An 18,751-nucleotide genomic window follows, 5' to 3' on the forward strand; every position below is an offset into this window, starting at 1 on the left:
TCTCCCCATTCATTGCTCTGCTAGATTTATATCAAGCTGACAGTTCAGGGGGAGTGTCCCTTCTTCTGCTGCTCTCTCCCTATCACAACTAAGGGGGAGTGTCCCTTCTTCTGCTGCTCTCTCCCTATCACAACTAAGGGGGAGTGTCCCTTCTTCTGCTGCTCTCTCCCTATCACAACTAAGGGGGAGTGTCCCTTCTTCTGCTGCTCTCTCCCTATCACAACTAAGGGGGAGTGTCCCTTCTTCTGCTGCTTTCTCCCTATCACAACTAAGGGGGAATGTCCCTTCTTCTGCTGCTCTCTCCCTATCACAACTAAGGGGGAGTGTCCCTTCTTCTGCTGCTCTCTCCCTATCACAACTAAGGGGGAGTGTCCCTTCTTCTGCTGCTTTCTCCCTATCACAACTAAGGGGGAGTGTCCCTTCTTCTGCTGCTCTCTCCCTATCACAACTAAGGGGGAGTGTCCCTTCTTCTGCTGCTCTCTCCCTATCACAACTAAGGGGGAGTGTCCCTTCTTCTGCTGCTCTCTCCCTATCACAACTAAGGGGGAGTGTCCCTTCTTCTGCTGCTTTCTCCCTATCACAACTAAGGGGGAATGTCCCTTCTTCTGCTTCTCTCTCCCTATCACAACTAAGGGGGAGTGTCCCTTCTTTTGCTGCTCTCTCCCTATCACAACTAAGGGGGAGTGTCCCTTCTTCTGCTGCTCTCTCCCTATCACAACTAAAGGGGAGTGTCCCTTCTTCTGCTGCTCTCTCCCTATCACAACTAAGGGGGAGTGTCCTTTCTCAGGGGATCCGTCATTTCTGCTGCAGCTTCCTCCCTGTAACTGTTATAGCTTCTAATAGTAGATATAGCTTGTGGCAGTTGAAGGATGGAACTGAGCAAGTGCAACCATCTCAGCCACATGAACAGAGAAATGAGGAAAAATACAAACCGCCGTTGTTTTGGTCCGCATCCGAGCCGCAGTTTTGGCGGCTCGGATGCGGACCCATTCACTTCCATGGGGCCGCAAAAGATGCGGAGAGCACTCCGTGTGCTGTCTGCATCCGTTGCTCCGTTCCGTGGCCCCGCAAAAAAAATATAACATGTCCTATTCTTGTCCGCGCTTTGCGGACAAGAATAGTCAGTTATATTAAAGGCTATCTGTGCCGTTCCACAAATTGCGGATCGCAAAACACACAACGGTCGTGTGCATGTAAACTAACTCAGTGACTATACTACATTTTTAATTATAGGCAATCACAAAAATATTCATATCCAGGAGCTGGCTGGAACATTGTGGAATATTTTCGTGAGACAACCCCTTTAATTATTTTACACCACTCTGAGCCTTTTAAAAACAAATAAAAAGTTAAATAATATGGTATTTTTTGAGATCTCAAGACAAATGTCTTTGACTCCACTAGTGCTACCACTATGTCCCTATGACAACACTTCATGTGCTTTAGGATTTCAGCTTTGTCAAGGGAATATTGTGTCGGTTTAAACTGCTATCCACATCAATGTTTAGATTCTAGTCATTCATGTTGTGAATATCAATGTGGAAGGTGAGCTTTGGTGAAGTTTTAACAGTAGGTCAGTTTTACGGTCACATTGGATACGTACTTATCTAAGGCAAGGACGTGTTCAAAATCGAAAGCAGCCTCATCCCACAGGCCCAGGTCTGTGTAGAGTACGCCACGATGAAGAAAGGCATTGAGGTTCTCAAATCCATCATGAAGAAACACTATGGCATAGTGATAGGGATAGAATTACAAACCAATATTCTGTACATACCCAAAAACACATTTGTATGACGCCAATCTTCTAAGGCTACATTCACGTGACTGTATCCGTTTTGCAGTGTGCAAACCGTGGAGCCACAAACTACTGATACCGGGCGTGTGCATCCCGCACTTTCCACATGTCATATTAAAGAAATGCCTATTCTTATCCATACAACGGACAAGAATAAGACAAGTTCTATAATTTGCGGAACAGCACTTGGATGGTATCCGTGTGCTATTTGTATTTTTTGCAGCCCAATAGAAATGAATGGGCCCAAAAAATGCGGATCCAACGTGGACTGAAAAGACAGTCGTGTGAATGTAGCCTTAGATAATCAGATTCCATTTTATATGAAGAACAGTCTCTACACTATGTGCATCTTACCAATTTTACACCACCCTTACCATGCAAGGCCAGTCTCCGTTCTAGCAGACTGAACACACCCATGTATTACGTGGTCATCCAATCATATCAATAAGTACCATGTAATAATACACGCGCAGCATGTGATGTGGTCCGCGGCCCCTACACCAGGTGCTATCATCTGCCCTTCAGCATCAATCAACTAATCCCTCAGGAAGCATCATTCTAAAAACTGTCCTATTGGGACAACTCTCACAAAGCTAAGAAAATAATGTCCCTTATAACATTCTGGGAAGAAAGGGATGCAAATGAGCTCTTAACAAGCTCTGCCTCTGATGCCTCCAGATGTAAGGCAGCTATCCTATAAGTCAATTTGGCCCTTTAAACAAACTTGAGACATGACTTGGATAATAAATAAGCCAGCATCTCATCTGCAGACAGCTGTTTCTGGGTGATTGCTCCTCATCAGAGCAGAGAGTACTGGCTTAACTGAGTGTCAGAATTTCAGTGGTACTGAAATTATAGTTGTATCTAAGTCATGTCTCAAGGCCTGTTTAAAGAGCTGAATTGACTTATAGGATAGCTACCTTACATCTGGAGGCATCAGAGGCAGAGATTGTTAAGAGCTCATTTGCATCTATTTCATCCCAGATTCCAGAGGAGCATGTATGGCCTAAACGTCTCCTCACGCCGATTAAGGCGCTCTCCCCAAGGAGAGATCCTACCCCCCAAATTATAACAGTCCCAGACATTTTGCTCGTCTTTCCCTCCTCTGAAGATGAATCTGTATTTTATTGCTTTTCTCCACCTGCTTAGCCACTCTTATGGTGTCATCATCCTTATGCGGGGTGCAGGGGTAACTGTATGTATCACACCATAACTAAAGTGTTCATGTCGGTCACAGCAATTCATAGCAGTCACATTACCAGAGATGCTGAAGTCTTGAAGTGCGTGCTTTCGATAGCATTTACGCAATAGGCATCCCCGATAATAAAAAGCCATCCAGTTTCTCGGATCCAAGTGAATGCAAGATGAAAAATCCTCTGCCGCCTCGTCATGGCGGGCGAGTTTAGTGTAAGCTCTTCCACGGTACATTCTGACAACATATGAATACAGCCGGGTTACTTAGTTACACTGACCCTTTATTATCAGGGGCATAAATATCTTACAGTCAGACCAGTTGGTTGCTATAGGGCCCTTGAAGGGAGCTGTCCCAATACTAGCGGATCCGATCCCCTTTGATACTGGATGGTGACATCCTATGCAGGTCTCCTATGCAGGCATTATTAGCAAGGGGGGGTCAGGAACTGGTCTAAAGCTCACCATATACATTATTGTATTGTCAACCAGGACAAACCGAGAATCTAACGTGTATGGGGCGTTCCAGAGCCCCCCCAACAGATGGTGTCAGGGGAGAGAAAATCGGGCAAATTTTATTTTTTTGCCCAATCCTTTTGTTCTTACACACACATGGAGCTAAACCAAAAATGTACGTGTATGAGGGAGCTTTTGACTGTGTAGCTGTATTGGCACCTTTACCACTTTATTATCAGGCGATTCTCCGTTTTTTTGTGTTTTCGTTTTTTACTCTGTGCCTTCTTGGAGACTTAAAATGTTTATTGCTCAGTTCACATAGCTACATGGGGGCTTGCTTTTTGCAGGATTAGTTGTATTTTCTAATAGTACCATTTAAGATTGTATACAATGTAGTGGGAAGCTGAAAAAAAAATTCAGATGGGGTGGAATTGAAAAATTCGATCTCTTTTTAAGTAAATTTAGGGGGCTTCAATATGCAATCTTCAGATCGCTTCTCCTATACACGGCAATGAATTTTCATTACAGTGTATGGGAGTTTCGCTATATTCTTAAGGAGCCCTGCCACCTGCAGGCCTTCATAAGAACTACAGCTGTAATAGTCTTGGATTCTTCAGAGAGACCGAGGCTATTACAGAGAAGAAACAGATTCCTTCATATTCATGGAGAGAAGCACTCTCGGGGAAAGCTGCCTCAGATGCTGTGATCATGATGGATTGCAGCATTTGAGGGATCACATGTGAGTGGCGTTATTGCCAATCGTAAACATTGCCTCCGGGTGTCTGCTGTTTAAAACAGAACCCCAGCGGCTATGGTGCCCACTCCGATCTAGTGTGGGCACTATATTTAAAGACCATACCACCAACATTTATAGACATACTGTGGTAGGGAAGTGGTCAAGAATAATGAAAAGGAAATGGTGGGGAAAACAAACAGCAGGTCCATCTGTGTTGGGTGGTAAAACATAATGAGGTCCAGTTTGACCTTTGCCATGGGGCTCCCTCTGTTGTTACTGCCTATTACCAGTAAGATAAATAGTTATCAGGCAACAATACAATAAGCAAAAGGTGAATGACATTGGAGATGCAAGTCGGCATAACCTGACATGTAAACATGATTAGACACCATAACTGATCCATAATTGGATCAATGAAAATGTATAACAGTTATTATAAGTGTCTATAGGATATTAGAAACTAATACGGCTTAGAACACAAAGACAATACTACAGTATATACACCAAATAAATAATAAATAACAGCAGTGATGGTATTAAAACCACAGGATCAGACCTGGCCTCTATGTTGTCAAAGTCCTGTTTGATGACTGCAGTGAAATCCTGCACAGAGACATTCCAGTTGCCATTCTCGAAATAGTACACCCCGTGCTTCATGAGTGCATCAGTGCGGCTGGGGTTATGGTAGAAGCACTAAGGGCAGAAGAAAAGCTCTGGTCAACGTATCAATAACAGAAATGGTACCACATACAGAGTGCAGACAAGAAAATCTGCCAGCAGGATCAACCCTATTACACTAGGCACATTCTGGTAGGGTTGATCACTTCTTTAAATCCCAAATTTTTTAGAGTTTTTAGTTTTTTGAAGATTCTGTGTTTTACTGTATATGCTAATAAGGTCTTTCAGTGTACCGAGGGGTGGGCCTAGCCCCTCAGAGCACCACTTCATGTCTGCCTTCCCGTTAAATGACAGGCCCAGGCATATCCATGGTCTTCCTGCATGGGCCTGCAATCCAATAGTTGTATGCGCAGTTTGGATCTCAACATCATGGTAAGCCGACATAGATATACTACGCATGCACCGATTGAACTTTCCCTGGCGCATGTGCGGGATTACAGGGTCAGGTAGGAAGACTCTGTCACTTAAAGGGAGGAAGGTGGGGGTGAAGCGGTGCGTCTAGGGGTTAGGCTCACCACTCCATGCACTTAACACCTCATTAACATATGAAATAAAACTAATATTTCTCAAAACCAGGCCAATGATTTGAGGTGTAACTGTTGGTTCACAGAGTCTTTTTTGCAAAACTCTGAGAGTTGCTAAAGAGAATTAGGGCACCTGTACATAGTCAGGGACTGGGATAGTGAGAAGAGGCGGCTGGGAGCCTCTGCATGTTACACACAGGTGTCTTCAGCGCTCAGTCAAATGCTGAAGACAGACTCTCCTTAGCAGCACTCAGATTTGTTAGATGACTCTTTACATATTACAAAAATGTTTAACATCCCTGTCTCTGCACTATACCGAAAATTATACGAAATGACCATTACACTTTAAACAAGAGAGGAGTCATTTAACTCAGCAGGATTGACCCTACTAGGCAATATGCCTGGTTTAATAGGATTGATCCTGCTGACAGATGCTCTTCAAAATATAATGACAAAAAAGAAATGGACACGTGTTGTACGGTATGGAACAAATGGATATCATTTCCCCATCTTCACTGTCAACAACCCAAAAGAGTCCTATAGACATTGCTAAAAGGGCGTGAATGTCTTGTCCCCTTGTAGGTGAATGCTTCCAATTACAGCACCCCAGCTTTGCAGATAAAGCAACGTTTCCATTACTATAGCTAGGTTTTGCCTTCTTGTGAACATATTGCTATTCATACCTGTGCATAGTCATCCATTGCTATTATGAGCTCATCCTGAGCCTCATACATGTGTGCTCGCCGGTAATATATGTCATCATCAGTAGGTCTACATTTAAGAGCTTGCGTGTAATTCATGATGGACATGGTGTAGTCTTTCTTCTGCTTGTAGATCTCAGCTTTGGACAAGTAGGCATCTGTGGAGATTAGAAAAGGTAAGTTATTTATAACATCCATATAGTTCTTAAATCTGACATAGTGCTGCATAGTGTAGACAGTAAACTCTTGCTAGAGTTGCACTCACAACCAGTTGGGCCACCAGCTCTGCAGAGATCCTGCAAACTGGACTACTGGGCAATTTTTGCCACCTAAAAGGATCCAGTTGATGCAAGATCTCTTCTGCTTCCATGGAAAACCATTTGCAAGGAAAGCTGATCATATTGTCACGGATGAGGTAAAGGAGTAAACACCACACTAACAACCAGGGGGGAAGGGAAAAGCCACTAGGCCTCAACGCTAGGGAAGGGAAAGGGTCACCACCAAAAGAACCCTACTCCTGACCGTATGGGCACCCCTTGAAGGTAGAAATGCCCATACACAGGAACCTGGAAGCCCTAGAGACCCTGAGGAGCCCTAAAGATATTGGCAGGGCTGAGACAACCCGTTCCTTCCAAGATGAAGGAACAAGTGTCTCCCTGAGGCCTAGTAACCACAACCAAGGGGAAAAGACAAAATACAAACAAGCGAGACACTTAGCTTCTCTTGTAGAAGGATGAGCAGGAACTCAGGGAGAACCATACTCCAGCTCTTTCCAAAATCAAATGAAGCAATCTACCACATAGTCAGAAGGGTGGGGTCAGACTATAAAGGGTAGAAGTGATGACCCCTGAGCAACAGCTGAGACAAGGGAAGTGGTCATTAACCCTATCAACACTGAATCAAGAGAAATCAAGGAGACTGTTAAGATTCCTCCACGCTCAGCCAGTCTCCTTGATCTCCTGACATCAGTCACCTAAGGGACCGTGACAGATATACTGCACCAAATAAGGACCATAATGATCAGTGATGATCATTCACATTAAGTCCATGGGTCAGAAGAGTTCTCATTCATGTTTTATGGTTGTTAGTGGCTAGTGGTACAATCATAGCACTTACTTTACTACTGTTCACGAAATGAGCCAGTACAGAAATGTAAAGGGTTAATACTTCCCATGATACAGGCAATTTTCCAGCCCCTTTCCTAACAAACTTTTTGTTGCATACTCCATGATCTGGCAACACAAAATTCTAATTAAAAGAAGAAGAATACGCCTGTGGGCCTTACAAACAGATGAAATATTAGTACATATTGTCAGGGGCAGACTGGCCATAGACCCTACAAGGAAATCTCCCAGTGGGCCGATGCCCAGGGGAGCCACCCAAGCCTTCCTGATGGCTGCCAGATGGATGCCTAATGATCTAATGCCCTTAGTAGTAATTAATTCTAGGAGCACCAGGTACTTGGTGGCCCCCAGATGCTCTCCTGAATACTGGGGCAGAAGTGTTTTTTTTTGCTGCATTGTAAAATTTGGTTCTGCTGGGGTGGCGTTTTTGATACACTAAGGTATTGCTGTCCTTTCCTACTTCTTTTGTCCCTGCCTACTTGTGTTGACCTGTCTTTTGTCAATTTGGACCCGCCTACAACATGTGGCCTCTTTTAGTTTTTATTCCAGGGCCACTTTAGTCTCCCAGTCCACCCCTGGCCTTTATATTATGTCTTTACATGCCAATCGATGAATCCTAGCATGTCCTGGATGTTTATTCCTTCTCCACAGGCAGTACTGTCCTAGATGCTATGACTCCCCAGATCTGCCCTCAGGTCTCCATCAGTATAGAACCTATATTACATTATATGAACAAATACTTTTACTACAACTGTATGGTGTCCCGATCCTATGTTATTCCTACTATATAACTGATATATGTGTATACATTTATGAATAAGAGTAAAACTTGGTGTTTTCAGTTGGCGTGTGTCCTTCTTCAGTCTGACAAGGGCAGCACTGATTGGACAGCGACAGACTTCTAGTAGTTGGCACAACATAGAGTCATGCATGCTCAAAATTTGCCATTTCAGACTTGTCAGGAGAGGTGACAGGATCTCTACAGCTCAATTGCCCTGACACGTTCTTTTAAAGGGGTTGTCTCACCTCAGACATTGGTGGCATATTTCTAGGATATACCACCAATATCAGGTAGGTGCAGGCCCCACCTCTGACACCCGCATATAAATTCGCAGCTGCCCTCCATATTCATTGGCGGTCCCGTTCTGGAGATAAGAGCGGGTCTCAGAGGTGTGACCTATCTGCCACTGGTGGTATATCCTAGTGAAAAGACCCCATTGTCTGAGGTGAGACAATCCCTTTAACATAGAATAAAGTCATGGGTGTATATCTAAAGGTATTTAGTCGTCCTTTCCAATATAATTCCTTGTAATGTAGTTGGTTAGTGGTACATAGTGATACCTGGCATTACTGAAGTATGATGTAACTGTACCTGCACACTGACCTTTAGGTGGGGAGGGGTAAACTTCTAGCTATGAAACAAAAAGCTCAGCTCCATTGAAGACATCATCAGGATAAGATGTCTTGCTACCATCACCTCTCTTTGTATGGTATGGGGGCGCCGGCCAGGTGCCATGCTGGGCACTGGTGGATGTGGAGCTCGCTCATTTGTTCACAGCTTTGGGTGACTGTTACTTACTTTACTCTGCAAGTTATATTTGTATATATCTTTTATCATGGTTAAGTCTATTTATCCTATCTACTGACGTTGATGGTGCAAGTGATTAAAATGAATGCATCCTACAGCAGATAAGGCACAACTTTGGAGTAAAGTGCGCCAGAAAAATAGGCATAGGTCGACGAATGTGCGCCATAGCACCTAAAGTAACTGAGCAAATAAAATATTCCCCATCGCACAAGAGCACAAACCCCCAGCTTAGAAATAGCCAGTGTTGAATAGTCTGTGGCACAGCCATGTGCTCTGCAGTCTTCTCTAACCTCACAGTATTAAAGGCTGACCTGTGGAGTTAGGGCTTTTAGCAAGTCTCCTATTTCTTACCTGCGTGAGTTTTATTATATTTAGTAATAAGGTTCAGGTCATCCAAAGCTTCGCTTGTCTTGCCTTGCAGAAGGTAAATTAAATGTCGGTGCCAATATGCATCCAGCAGTTGTGGTTCATGTTTTATAACCTGTGGGGAAGAGCAAGGAATAAACAGACAGCACAAGTCCCACTTAAAGGAACAGCAAACCTTGGAAATAAGGCTTTTCTGCCAGATCCTAAACAAGGTCTAGTAGGAATCTTGCAAAGGTGACAACATCCTGCTGATCCCTTTCAATTTTAACAGGGAGTGGATGGGCTTTCCTAAGGAGGTGAGAATGCCTCATCTCATATGGCACAAAATGCAGCGGCGCAGGGCTCCTGCTACAGTCAGTTTCCATACAACAAGAGGCAAGGTCTACTATGAGGCCTATTAAAAGGAGGGGAGCGTTGAATGCTCTTCTGGCAGTATACTGCTTCTTAAGTCATTTGTCGGAGTTATTTTGAAAAGTGCCCAGAGACCATAAATGTGATAAAATAACAGAAAAAAAGAAAGTACAGAATACTCACTAATTGTTCCGTTATTTCTGTCCTTCCCACTGGGCTTTGTGTACACGGCTGCAGCGATGACATGCCTTATACTCCCCATCAACACTGCTGCCAGTGCTTCAGTGGTATATGGCACAAGACCACTAGTGTCTGGCTGCAGCAGTTATGGGGTATAAACACAAAGTAGTATATTGCCGGCACCACCACCGGTTACAACATGGAGCCATTCACAGAGGTTCTGAGACAAGTAATTCCACAAGCTGATTCCCTGGCAGTGTGATAAGTGAATAATCCAAAGACAGAAATGTTCACTGCCTTTTTATCCTTGACCCCAACAGAAGATTCTGAGGGCTCATCCTCCATAAGATATAAATTAAGGATGAGCAAATCGATTCTACTGGTTCGCAATTTGTGAAGAATTTCCCAAAAACGTTGGATTCTACCAAACCTGATTTTTTTTTTATGATTCATTTCTAAATCTAAAATTAGTTGGCATCAGAAAGATCTACCTTTCCTTTCCTTTTTGTCAGAAAAGCTATGCAAATAAGCTTTCCTGACAAAAAAGATAATGTAAAGTAAGGCTTTCTGATGCCAACTGATGTTAGACATACATACTAGGCTCTCTCTCTCTCTCAGTGCTTTTTCATAATACGATTTTCTCCTGGTGGTAGCCTCAAACTGTTCAATCAGTGCATTTTCATAATAAGAATTTTTTTATCTATTGCTGTACTTGAATCTGAAAATAATGCTTCTCTGGAAAAGAGACAAGCAAGCTAGCCTCCTTTCCAAAAGGAAAGAAAAACTGTCTTATACCAGGAATCCAGCTCTTTCTGGGTAACTACCCTTTAACAAAGCTGAGAAAAGAAACTTTGCTTGGCTGCCTGAGAGGTCTTGGTTGGTTTACTATTTATTTTATTAGAGGGAGCCTAGTAAGCATGAAAGGTACCGTAAGCCAGTCAAACTTCCTCTGGGTTTCGGGGAAAATATATGGAAATTAGCACATCTTACATCTGCTGGCATCAGATAGGCTTAAGAAAGCTAAAACCCAGAAGGACATTGCCTGGCCTACAATACTCCACACATAGGCGCTCTCCGCAATGAGAAAGATTACATCTCCAGACAACGCATATATGTTGCCAAGAAACATACAAGTCTCTCTGTCTTCTCTCAGCAAACCTGGAACAAACCAAATCTCAAAAGCTCATCTCTAATAAGGACCCTAATGACTGGCTCAGCTGAAAAGAGAAATTGTAACGGGGCGCCGAAGGCACACTCGGTCTTCCATCAGCCGCAGACCTGCTGCTTAGCTTCGGGAGCGAGGATCTGTGTTTGGCCTCGTTCCCAAGGCGGCTTTGCTAGCTGGGAGGCTCCCTGCTCCTAGGGCTGCCTTGAGCGCCGAGCTGATCACTCGGTGCTCGACTTGTCTGTCTGTCGGTCATGTGACGCTGGCCACGTCACATGACCCTCACTCCCCACTATAAATACAGGCGGCCTGCTGGCTACAGGTTGCCTGTGATTTTCGTCCTATAGGCTGTGTACTTTATTGTTATTAAGCTACCTCTGGAATTGAACCTTGATCCGCCTCTTGACACCTCTTCTGCCTGCTCCCTGTACCTTGACGCTACCTCTCGGATTTTGACCTCGGCTTGTTTACGGATTTGTCTTTGCCTCTTCCCTTGTTCTGACGTGACCTCCTGGACTGACCTCGGCTAGTTGACCCGCCTCGCCTTCCGTTTTTGTTCTACCTCTTGTCCGCTTATTATAACTTCTCAGTGGCTGTCCTCTTCCCTGCTGTCTCTTTCTCTCTGCTTGCACTTAGTAGGTTAGGGACTGTCGCCCAGTTGCGCTGCGTCAACTAGGGCGGGTGGTGCAAGTAGGCAGGGACAGGGGACCAGGTGGCAGCTCAGGGGATGCACCTCCGCTCTATCCTGATTCCAGTGACTCTACCCGTGACAGAAATTGTCTTCTTCTGAACCTTTGGAAACATTTATGTAAAAGCCAAGGCCCCTCTTAGACTCCCTCTTACACTGGTGGTAAAGTCTCACCCTGCTTGTAACCAGGAAATTAATTTATTGCCCTTGGATGTAAACCCTAAAACATCTTTGCTCTTTTTCTATATTCTATATTCTTACCAAGTCCAAATCTTGAAGAGCCAGTGTTAAATTCCCAATCTTTCTGTGAAGTGCACCCCTTCTACAGTAGTGAAATATCGAAGGTGTCTTCTGTTGTTCTATTCGATTGGTCAAATCAGAAATCTCTCCCATTACATCTTGTACTGATGCTGCTGGGTCTTCAACCAGAAGTGCAGGTATTGAATCCAATCCAATGGTCCATGACGTTTCCTCCTTGGCAACTTGTTCAGTATGAATGACGCCAGTCATATCAAAATACTTGTGGTCATCCTCAACCGATGCCTGACTTGGTGGAAAAACCTCATCAAACCAATTGTTCCAGATATCTCTCACCCATTCACGAATATCCTGACCAGTCTGGAAGCCACCGTGTGTCTTCAAGAAGCAAGAAAAATCTAGCTGGGGTGGAAGACTTTTGCTCCTCAGACGCTGAGCAGAGCTTGGTCTGACTGGTGTTCTTACCAGGGATATAGATCTATTTAAAAATGAAATACTTTAATTTAATAGTAGGCATATATTCCTAATATAATAGTGACCACAAAGTGTAGTGTATAACTAGGATATAATCCGTGGAGGCGTCAGCAGCCCCATGCACAAAGTTAAAAAATACTAACCTTTGTATGGTGCAGGGTGGTTGGTTCAGCTTCTGTAGAACTCCCTGGAACTTTGATGGATGCAGGAGTCTTCTCTTTTCCTTTAATTTATTCTTAAAGGGAATAACACTTTTTAAGACGTGAGCTGTGACAACTCCAGAATCAGAAGAAAAGGACTCATTGCCTTTCTCCACAGGTAAGACTGGCTTCAGGGTGCTGTGTGGCAGAGGCCCTGCAGCTTGTGCTTCTTCTTCTTCATGAACTTCATTATGGACACCAGGACCAGCTGGTAGAGTTATTTCTGACTTGTAACACTGCTGCTTCCACATTTCCAGCTCTTTCATACTGGTCTGAAAGTCAGCTGAAAGATGAAACATACTTTCCCTATGGACTGATAGATCTGGGGTAGAGATTGATTTCTAGACAACAAAAATACAGAAAATGTCAAGTATTTCAACTATATAAATTCCTTTACAAAAATATTAGCTGTAAATAGCATTGAACATCATACCTACTGTTCATATCTACGGTATCCATCTATCTATCTAGCCATACATATTAGGCCTCATGTACACAACTAGATGTATTTTGTGTTCCATAAATAGCAGATCCACAAAATACAGGTACCATCCGTGTTGCATCCGCATTTTATGTAGACCCACTCACTTAAATGGGGCGTGGTCAACATTTAGTGGCCAAGTATAGGACATGTTCTATCCTTTTGCGGAACAGACATACGGTTGCGGAAAGCACAAGGATCATCTGTGTGCTTTCTGCATCTGTATGTCCATTCTGCAAAAAGATATAATATGCCCACAAAGTGTGGACCATGGACCCTTTAAAGTCAATGGGTCTGCAAAAAATATGCAGACGGTGAGATTTGTGGACCGCAAAACGGATATGGTCATGTGCATGAGGCCTAAGGCTGAGCACACATCAGTTGTGTCCCGTGTTGTTTTTTGGCAGAGACAGACCTAACTGATATATGTGTAAGTACACTTTAGTGATCAGGTTCGGCGTCCATGGACTGATAGTGCCGGACAAGAATAACCAGCATGAAGTGTTTTTCTGTCAGTCACTATTTGACATCACAACGTATGCGCTAGATGAATATGAATGATCCCACAGAAAACTATATGATCAGTTCTGGCTATAGTGTCTCCTTCAGCGTTTCTGCACTATTCCAGACAAAGACTGAACCAGAAACTGGGACGGATATATATTTAAAGAGGCCCTTAGATGTATTTATGCAAAAGCTACTAATTCAGTGACTATCTAATGTATGTGGGGGACCTGCCGACTGTCCCACAACGGCATATGTCGAGGAGGCTTAAGCAACTGGATTTCAACTGCCTGATCCTTTTGCTCTCTGGGTGATAAACCATTGACAGGAGTCCGGCAGTAGCTTTTTCAGCAGAACAATCCTATGTGTATGACCAGCCTATAACCCATATACAAGAGAAAAAAGACAGGAGGCAGCCTTTACCCCAGACAGATCCATCATTGGTGCTGTACACGTGGTAGTGATCTCAGAGATCCAGCCAGGTAATAACAATAATAATAATACAGCTAGTACTGAGCTGCATAAATCTGTGCATAGCAAGGGTATTGCTAATGCAATCGCTCTTCCCCATACAGAACATACAGAATCATTGCTTGCCCCCTGTTTAGATAACACGATCTGCTGTCGGCAAACAATTATTTAGGTGTCCGCACCAACGATCCTATTACCCGATCAATGAGTGATGAATGGCTCCTTCACACTGGCAGATTATCACAAATGGGCGTCCATACAAACACTCGTTAGCGACAATCTGCCCGAACATGGGCAGTGTAAAGGGCCCTTTACAGCTCTGTAACAGAAAAATGTAGTTCTGACCCCTATAAAGATGAAACATTTTAAACTGAAACAGCACAGAAGATTGGACCTTTTAAATGAAATGGAATTATAGAGGCACTTTAACCACCCAGTCCACATCACAACTAGGGCTGAGAGAATCGACTTCGGATGAAACATCCAAGTCGTACCTTGGAACCGAACCTGAGTTCGGGAAATGTTTTTTTACAGTACAAATTAATTTATGAAGTTACTATGCGAGACTTCGCGAAGCAATAACTTGGGCTCATCGGAGCCAATACATTCTAATACTATACGGCGCTCCTGCTCCGTACAGTATTAGAATGAAGTTTTATGCGAATCGACTTCGGATGTTTCATCTGAAGTCGATTCGCTCATCCCTAATCACAACCTCTGCTAATTTCTTACAGATCGGGGAGACATGAGAGGGGGCAAACCCAATAGCAGAACCATCGGTAATTCTTGAGCCATACACACAACAATATCACATTTGTGTTAAAATTCAATGGCTCAGTCTCAATTATAGACTGTCCTCTAGTTACTGCCATATGTTTCTACTTATTTTCCATGTCCAGCAATTGGCGCATACAGTTCTGGTCATGAAACAACTCTGGGGTCACGTGTAACACATTTGTCTTTCATCTATCTGCCAAATTTTCTGACATTGAATAAGCCGTTGGATATTAACACATTTACTTACCATTGACGATCCAGCAGATGAAGATGACAGATGGACATCTGGCAATGATTGATATCTCCGAGATAAAATTCTGTCCTATGAACGCAAAGCAATAAGGAAAAAATATATCTATAAAAAATGGAGGAATGGTGTCCTATAACTGGATGTTACATCACTATATCAATGTACAGAATTCTGTAAGTAGACTGATGAATATTTCCCTATAGAAAGCTATAGTCATCTCCTGAAATACGCTGTGCTTCTGCAATTATTCTCATCCATAGATGGATTGAACTAGTCAAAATATTTTCCCATCTACATAAATGTCCTTCACGAATGAGATCTAATGAGAAGTCCAGAATTTACCAGCATCGCCAGGTCTTCTACATTCTCCTCATCTGACGACTCGCTCTCTGCCTGAATGGACGCAAATTCTTCTACTTCATCCTGTTCATCCAAGCAGCTCTAGAAGATGGCAAAATACATTCCGACATATTAGGAAGAATTGTAAAAAATGACAGCATGAAGAATAAACAGCACGCAGCAAATATCACATGTGTTCATCAATAAGTATCAGAACTCAGAGGAATGTTATGAGTAAATCTGGCAAGACATTTTAACTACAAAAAGCATCAAGGTGCAAAAAACATGGTTAATTGTCCACTTCAGCTCTACTACATCTGTATTTTTTGGGGATAAAGACCCCAATAAATCTACCTATTTTCAGACTATTTGCAAAAAATCTTGATAGCAGGTCTTAGGGGTCTGGCACCCGGTCAGAGGGGTCTGGCACCCATAAAGCTCCATGCCTGATCAATGAAAGAGATCAGGAAGAGAGAGAGCTGGGTAGCTTTGAATTACTGCAAGTTCTCTCTCTTCCTGATCTGTCTGATTAGTAAAATGTCCACTATGTAAGTGAGTAAAATAAATAAAAAGAAACATGATGTGCACAATATTTTCAGCTTTCTTACAAGACGTATTAATGAAGCCTGGGGAGGTAAGTAAACCACAAGATCACCACCTATGTCAGAGACTGAGTGCCCAAACTTCAACCCAAAGCCCACTTATTTATCGCAAAGTGCCAACACGGTAATTTAACCTGAATTCTACAGTCAAACATAGTATATCTTCCATGTACTCTATCATTTAGCTATAATAGCCTGCTACACTCAGTGCGCTGCCTGTGCTGTTCATAGCGAGCCCTGCGCTGATGAAGGGCAGGAAAAATCGAAGTCATATTAGTGTGCCATAGACTTTTTCCAGGGTGCGGGTGCCCACAGAGAGGGCTCCGAGTGCCGCCTCTGGCACCCGTGCCATAGGTTCGCCAACACTGACCTATGTCATTCAGCAGCAATTTTAATGTCGCTTTGTGCACCTTCTCAGTGATTTGGGTTTCAAAAGGCCTCCGTCACAAATTTTTTATCCCACAAACTGAACCTGAATATGTCATTTTTTTAATTTCAGAATCCACTGGCATTCATTCTCCTGCACTGTCCCTACACGTGTCCCTTTTCAGATACTCCCTGATTTGGAAAGTATGCTCTACTGTGAATGTGCAGCTTTACAAGGGGCCCAGGTAAGGACAGCCTCAGCAGACCCATCTCTATTCTCATAAGGAGTGCCTTCTGGTCTTATATTACTCTTTAGTTACTACCTGTTATTAGCTGTTGTAGAATTCTGAACAGTATTTCTAAGCCATACTAAACATAAAACTGAAGGATAAAGGTACAGAAAAATAAAAAAAATTCAAATGAAAATATAAGCCCCCCCCCCCCAAAAAAAAGAAAAAAAAAATACTAATGTCCTGGTCATAGTTACCTCATACTTGGCGAACAGGGTCTTCTGCATCAGTGACAGAGGAGATGAGAATTTGGGAGGAGCTGGAGCCCAGAACATCTTCAGCGTTCCTGGGTTCAGAAAAGCCTGTATATACACAACAGAGACATACAAATAATACAGTAACATACTATATATTAACGAAAGCTCGTCAACCTTTTCTGCCTGTGAAAAAACATGTACTAATAAAATTTGCACTGCATCTATACTTTTAACAAAGTTCTGATATGTCATAGTGACAAGAGGCTTTGTTTGGTGGGGTCTGAGCGCTGAGACAACTCGCTGACCTTCTACGGGGCCTTTCTTCAGTAGTGAGGAGAGAAAGCACACCATGTGGCTTTTTTATTACAAGAAGTCATGTTACCTGTTCTCCAACAAGCTGCATTCGGGGTCCTTCCACATAATATTCAGCAATCTTCTGCCACTGCGGTAGGCTCTGTGGATTTCGAGGAGGCAGGGTAACAACACCACCCTTCTGGTCCAGAGACGGTAATGAAGAGGCTGAAATTCCATCCTGTAGAGGCCTGCAATAACACAGACTGAGTAAATTCGTGTCTGAGGCCTCTTCCACACATTATATAAGAGCACGTATCAATTATGGAGACATGGGCATATCTACCAGAGTAGCAGGCATAGCAGCTACTATGGGGCCCAACAACTGAGGGGGCCCATTCCCACTCAAACATATGGTGCAGTTAGTAATGACGTGCACGCAACGTGTCATGGTGCATTGAATGTGGTCTCATTGTAAGTTTTACTATGGAGCCCCATAGTTACCCCTGCTGTGTACATCATCCCTTCTGTGTGACAATTCCTGCATTGTGACATCACTATATTATTCATTGTATTGTGCACTGTTTGTATGTTATACCTGCATGTGACATCATTACATGTTTTTTACTGTGCTGTGAGGAAGCAGGTATATGGTGACATTTTTTGTGTTATTCCTGTGCTACGTAGTGTGCTCTATGACATCAATGACTCTGTATTATGACATCACTGCGTGCACTATCCCTGTACTGTGACATCACTGTGAAAAACATTATCATTACATTATTACATCACTGTGAGCATTATCCCTGTACTGAGACATCACTGTGCAGATTATCCCGGTGCTGTGACATCACTGTGCAGATTATCCCGGTGCTGTGACATCACTGTGCAGATTATCCCTGTACTGTGACATCACTGTGCAGATTATCCCTGTACTGTGACATCACTGTGCAGATTATCCCTGTACTGTGACATCACTGTGCAGATTATCCCTGTACTGTGACATCACTGTGCAGATTATCTCGGTGCTGTGACATCACTGTGTGAATTATCCTTGTAGTGTGACATCACTGTGTGAATTATCCTTGTAGTGTGACATCACTGTGTGAATTATCCCTGTACTGTGACATCACTGTGCAGATTATCCCGGTGCTGTGACATCACTGTGCACAGTATCATGCCATTATTCCATCCCTGTGAGCATTATCCTTGTAGTGTGACATCACTGTGTGAATTATCCCTGTTTAGGTAGACTAGTCATAAGCTTTTTAGAATTTGCTGATGGAAGTTGTTGTGATAAAGTGGGTGCACGCACAAAGATGTGCTATGGGGCCCTGTGGTTACTTCTTACACCCTGGTATGGAGAGATGCTATCTACTGCTCCCCCACCCTGTAGTCTATATTCCTACCAATTGTAGTTCCATGCTATTCATAAACTAAAGGTGCTTGGTCAGTGAAGGAGACCACACATTTACATGCAGCAATCTCCTTGACTGTATGAGGATGAGGGATCGCTATAGTGATCCCTGTCTTCATACAGATTCATGGTATCTGAGCGGCAGATCGCTGTTTAGACCACACAATCTGCTGCTCAGAAACCATGATCGGTGGCGCCTGCATTAACAACAGGATCACCCGACGACCAAGCTTTTCGCTCGTTCATTGGGTGATCAGCTGCACATTTACATGGGCAGATTGTCGGGATTCT

At 43.3% G+C, this 18,751-nt stretch overlaps 1 protein-coding gene across 1 annotated transcript in view; it reads right to left on the bottom strand.

Annotated features, from left to right (window-relative positions):
• The window catches only part of TTC6 (tetratricopeptide repeat domain 6), a 158,791-nt gene that overhangs the window by 110,257 nt on the left and 29,783 nt on the right, over positions 1–18,751 (bottom strand). The window contains exons 6-16 of the mRNA XM_040410990.1: positions 17,135–17,294; positions 16,753–16,857; positions 15,301–15,399; positions 14,956–15,030; positions 12,419–12,816; positions 11,805–12,279; positions 9,145–9,274; positions 6,064–6,239; positions 4,735–4,871; positions 3,055–3,224; positions 1,604–1,724 (exon numbers count right to left, since the gene is read on the bottom strand). Of these exons, the coding sequence (XP_040266924.1) occupies positions 1,604–1,724; positions 3,055–3,224; positions 4,735–4,871; positions 6,064–6,239; positions 9,145–9,274; positions 11,805–12,279; positions 12,419–12,816; positions 14,956–15,030; positions 15,301–15,399; positions 16,753–16,857; positions 17,135–17,294 (2,046 nt within the window). The remainder of the gene's footprint in view (positions 1–1,603; positions 1,725–3,054; positions 3,225–4,734; positions 4,872–6,063; positions 6,240–9,144; positions 9,275–11,804; positions 12,280–12,418; positions 12,817–14,955; positions 15,031–15,300; positions 15,400–16,752; positions 16,858–17,134; positions 17,295–18,751) is intronic.

This window comes from Bufo bufo, chromosome 11 (assembly GCF_905171765.1).
Source record: "Bufo bufo chromosome 11, aBufBuf1.1, whole genome shotgun sequence".
NCBI classification, from domain to species: Eukaryota; Metazoa; Chordata; class Amphibia; order Anura; family Bufonidae; genus Bufo; species Bufo bufo.